This window comes from Ailuropoda melanoleuca, chromosome 19 (genome assembly GCF_002007445.2).
Source record: "Ailuropoda melanoleuca isolate Jingjing chromosome 19, ASM200744v2, whole genome shotgun sequence".
Classification (NCBI taxonomy): Eukaryota; Metazoa; Chordata; class Mammalia; order Carnivora; family Ursidae; genus Ailuropoda; species Ailuropoda melanoleuca.
The window spans coordinates 2,201,313-2,205,730 of record NC_048236.1 but is presented as its reverse complement, the minus strand read 5'-3'; the positions used below and the strand labels follow the sequence as shown (position 1 = coordinate 2,205,730).

Here is a 4,418-nt window from a genome sequence, read left to right as displayed (position 1 = left end):
TTTTTTTTAATTTTTATTTATTTATTTATTTTTTAAAGATTTTATTTATTTATTTGACAGAGATAGAGACAGCCAGCGAGAGAGGGAGCACAAGCAGGGGGAGTGGGAGAGGAAGAGGCAGGCTCATAGCAGAGGAGCCTGATGTGGGGCTCGATCCCAGAATGCCGGGATCACGCCCTGAGCCGAAGGCAGAAGCTTAACCGCTGTGCCACCCAGGCGCCCCTGGCTCTGTTTTATTTTTATATTCCCAGCACCGGAACAGTCTCTGAACCAGCATATCAGCGCTTAGTTGTTGACTGACTTTTCGGGAAGTGGATCTGATTTTGGCTGGGTTCCTTAAGCCGTGTCCTCAGACACCCCGTACCACTTAGCAGCTATGTATCGAGTGTTTGCTCTGCGCCGGGCACTGTAATGGCTCCGTCTCAAGACAGAGGAGAGCCTTGCCCTCGAGTGCCGTTACGATTCAGCACTCGTTTGCTCTGATGGGACCCACAGGAAGGACACCCAACCCAGAGTAGGCTGGAGGGTGGGACAGGGCAGGTTTCCTAGAGGAGGGAAGATCTAGCCCAAATCCAAGGTATTATTAGGAGCTGGCCACTTATGAAGAGAGTGGGAGAAAAGTAACTTGTACTTTTATTCTTTCTGTGTGGAATTTTCTTACCGCTTCAAGGCTGTTTTTCAAGAAAGTGCTCAGCAGGAGTCTGAGGCACGGTAAGCAGGGAGAGACAGGAGACACACTGGTTCCCTCAAGTAAAACCTTTCCTTCTAAACCTTTTCCAGGGCTTCGCCATCACAGCCCTGAATTCTGGGCTTTCTCTGCTGAGGTTGGCCTGTCTTTTAAAGGGGAGCAGGTCAAATAGGTCAATTGTCAAACCCTCTCCCAAGGCCCAGGCAGGCTTTCCGAGTTCTCCATATGTGTCAGCATGGTGTCAGAAGGTTGTCCTTCCTGGAAGCACTTTTAGGGACAGGGAAGTGATTTCCTCATGTTTTGTCTATCTTTACCCCCCTTTTCTCCCTTTACCATCCAGCATATTCTGTGGAGTTAGAGATGAATAAGATTCAGGCCCTCAAGAACCTCATAGCCTAGTGCGGCCTTGGCTCTCATCTCTCCTCTCCTCTCCCAGGCTCCTGGAGTCCATGATCCCGATCAAGATGGTCAACTTCCCCCAGGTGAATACCCAAGGTAGCATGTCTGGAAGAGCCGAGGGAGGCATGAGGGCAGAGGGTGGGGCCGCCAGGCAAAGCCTAGGAAGACATAAACAGAAGAGCCATTGTACTCTCCAGCTGAATGAGTTGGTATATTGACAGAAAATCGCAGGTGAACTCTATGGACCTCTCATGCTGGTCTTCACGCTGGTTGCCATCCTCCTGCATGGGATGAAGACATCTGACACCATTATCGTAAGCAGGACAAAGGACTTTGGGTGGGGGGTGGCTGAACCAAGTCGACATCTGCCCAAGGAGACGATGGTGGAGGGAAGAAGAGGCAGCCCCTGAGGAAAGCCCTGGGGGAGGCTGAGACTAGAGGCCCCCCAGGACTCAGCAGAGCCTTCACCCCGCAGCGGGAGGGCACCCTGATGGGCACAGCCATCGGCACCTGCTTCGGCTACTGGCTGGGCGTCTCGTCCTTCATTTACTTCCTCGCCTACCTGTGCAACGCCCAGATCACCATGCTCCAGATGCTGGCCCTGCTGGTAAGGAGTCCAGCCTGCTGGCGGGCAAGCGTAATCTTAAGAAGAGTAGCTAGGCCTTGGTGTGCGTCTCTCCTGGGGCCCCGGGGGCTGGGATGGGATGGGATGAGCTGGCCAGCGGATCCTGTCTTTGTCAGGGTCCTCATGAGAGCTCATCCAGCCTGAGTGATTTTCCTCTCGGCCGTTCTGTGTCACAGGGCTATGGCCTCTTCGGGCACTGCATTGTCCTGTTCATCACCTATAACATCCACCTCCATGCCCTCTTCTTCCTCTTCTGGTTGCTGGTGGGTGGGCTGTCTACCCTCCGCATGGTAAGCTGGGCAAGAGGTTGCCAGGGGTGGGCTGATCTTCCGGGGAGTTCGGGAAAACAGCCCAGAGCTTGGGCCAAACCCAGCAAAGGGCTCTGAATGGGTGGGACGAGCCCAAAGGTGGTTCTGCTCTGGGCAGGAGTGTCTTCTCCACACCGCTCACTTTGGAGCCAGGCCCCCTGAGCTGTATTCCTGTGGCCCTAGGTGGCAGTGCTGGTGTCACGGACCGTGGGCCCCACGCAGCGGCTGCTCCTCTGTGGCACCCTGGCTGCCCTGCACATGGTCTTCCTGCTCTATCTGCATTTTGCCTACCACAAGGTGGTAGAGGGTGAGTGAGCAGGGCCTGGGTGTGGGGGAAGGGAACAGCCTCCGAGTGCAGGGCCCAGCCCGCTCTCGCTCACCTTCCATCCTCCTCCTTTCAGGGATCCTGGACACGCTGGAGGGCCCCAACATCCCGCCCATGCAGAGGGTCCCCAGAGACATCCCTGCCGTGCTCCCTGCTGCTCGGCTTTCTGCCACCGTGCTCAACGCCACAGCCAAGGCTGTCGCGGTGACCCTGCAGTCACACTGACCCCACCTGAGACCCTTGGCCGGCCCCCATTCCCCCATCTGCAGAGCAGAGGAAGATTAAAGAACAGTACTGATGACATGTGTGTCTTTGATGGGGTCTGCAGCTGCCTCAGAGCTGTAGCCACTTAAGCCAACTCCTTGACGCCTGTGGGCCTTCTGAAGGGCGCGAGGCCACGAACCACTGGCCAGGACTGCAGGGCTCTGCAGCCAGTGCAGAAAGTGGCTCAGCTCCCCTGAGGCCCTCTCTCCACCTACTCCTTCCTCCCTCTTTATCTCCCCGTCCTTGTCTTGCTAAATATAGACTTGGTAATTAAAATACTGATTGAAGTTTGGAAGTGCAGCTGCCATTCCAGTGGTCCTCCCTGCCACCTCACTTCCTATACACTTTCCTGTTCTGTCACTGGCGGTAATGTCACATGTTCTCTTCTTGATACCCTCATCCAGGCAGCTCGAAGGTGGGACAGCCCACACTACACTGAAAGCAGTGACTGAATATGGAACCTGTCCCCAGGGACAAGGGGACACCTGCCCCACGGAGCAGCAGGGAGGCCTCAAACACAGGCACCCTAAGTCTGATGGAGGAGATCACCCAGCTTGAGTGGGCCCAGCCTCACTCTGGGGACACCAATGGAACAATAACAACTGGTCAAAAAAGCCCAGATCCAGCCCCGTGTCCTTACAAGGCCCTTACGCACCCGGGCCATCGCGCAGGGATAAATTTTCCTGTGGGAGCTCACATTTAAAGCCAAACTTGCCTGTGTCCTGGTTATACTGGGGGCAAAGGAACAAAGCTATCATCAGGAGTTTTCTGTGTCCTTCCTCTCCAAGAATGCTGTTCACCAAACATAGCACCATCCACCCCACCATCCATTTAATCTCCACTTAAAAAGAGAAGCCAGGTGGTTAATGAAATAGAATTTTTGACCTCCCTTCACTATGCTTATATATATATATATATATTTTTTTTTTACTCTAGTAAATCCGGGTCAGCATCTTTTCCTCCTAGCAAAGGGCCTAAGACGTGCCCTTCATTTGCCCTGTGTGATCCGATGTTTTGTGATGACACCACCACCAGTGGAAAAAGTGCGAACAGCACGACCCGCACCGTGCAGTGTACCCTTCCTGAAAGTTCCAGCCCCCCTAACGCGGCCGCCACCCCTGCAGGTCGCTGATGCTAGCACCCCCTTTCATTGGGCTACCCCTGTGTCACACGTCCTGCGAGGCCTCTGCCGCCGGTACCTGGGAAAGGGGTGCCACCAGGACCCTGCACCTACTTGCGGCTCACCTGCCCCAGGAACCCTTCGGGCTTGCAGTGTGCCTGGCACCCGCGCCCCTCTCCGCCCGTGGCCCCTGGGACCTCCGCTGCCGGACCGCCATCTTGGCGAGGGGTCGCGGGGCAGTCCTCCTGGGCGGGACCTTCCCCCACGCCCTGCGCGGCGCGGCCCGGATCCCGGGGCCGTGAGGACCTCCAAACAGGACGGGAGGGCGTGCCCGGGACGCAGGCGAAGACACCGAGGGTCTGGCCCTTAGGAAGAGGGAACGACGGGAGAATGGGCAGAAGCAGCCGGTAACAGTCTCCAAGCCATCTCCACGTGACGTGCCTCCGTTTTCCCCGCCACACCCCCTGCTCGTCCGCGGCCTCGACCCACTACCTACTTTCCGAGTACCGTCTGAGCCCACGCCCATGGGAAGAGCGGCCGCACGGCTCGCGAGCGCCGGGTGTGCGCGGAACCCGGGCCGCGTGGCCTAGGCCGGGCAGGGGGCGGGGCGGGCGGCGGTGACGCGGCCGTTGCCATGGGAACCCCGCCGCCCGCTCAGGCGCAGGAGCCGGAGCCCAAGCCGGAGCTGC

General features: G+C 56.9%; 1 protein-coding gene across 5 annotated transcripts in view; it reads left to right on the top strand.

Moving 5' to 3' along the window:
- The window catches only part of YIPF3 (Yip1 domain family member 3), a 9,325-nt gene extending 6,421 nt beyond the window's left edge, over window positions 1-2,904 (top strand). The window contains exons 4-9 of one of the 5 annotated variants that reach the window (XM_034647900.1): window positions 1,125-1,170; window positions 1,309-1,401; window positions 1,563-1,694; window positions 1,829-2,002; window positions 2,204-2,327; window positions 2,422-2,904. In XM_034647900.1, coding sequence (XP_034503791.1) covers window positions 1,125-1,170; window positions 1,309-1,401; window positions 1,563-1,694; window positions 1,829-2,002; window positions 2,204-2,327; window positions 2,422-2,570 — 718 coding nt within the window. In that variant the 3' untranslated portion in view covers window positions 2,571-2,904. Of the gene's footprint in view, window positions 1-1,124; window positions 1,171-1,308; window positions 1,402-1,562; window positions 1,695-1,828; window positions 2,003-2,138; window positions 2,328-2,421 lie in introns of all 5 variants that reach the window. The other 4 variants (XM_002914467.4, XM_034647903.1, XM_034647905.1 and 1 more) reach the window with 4 other exon arrangements.
- The last annotated feature ends 1,514 nt before the right edge of the window (window positions 2,905-4,418 follow it).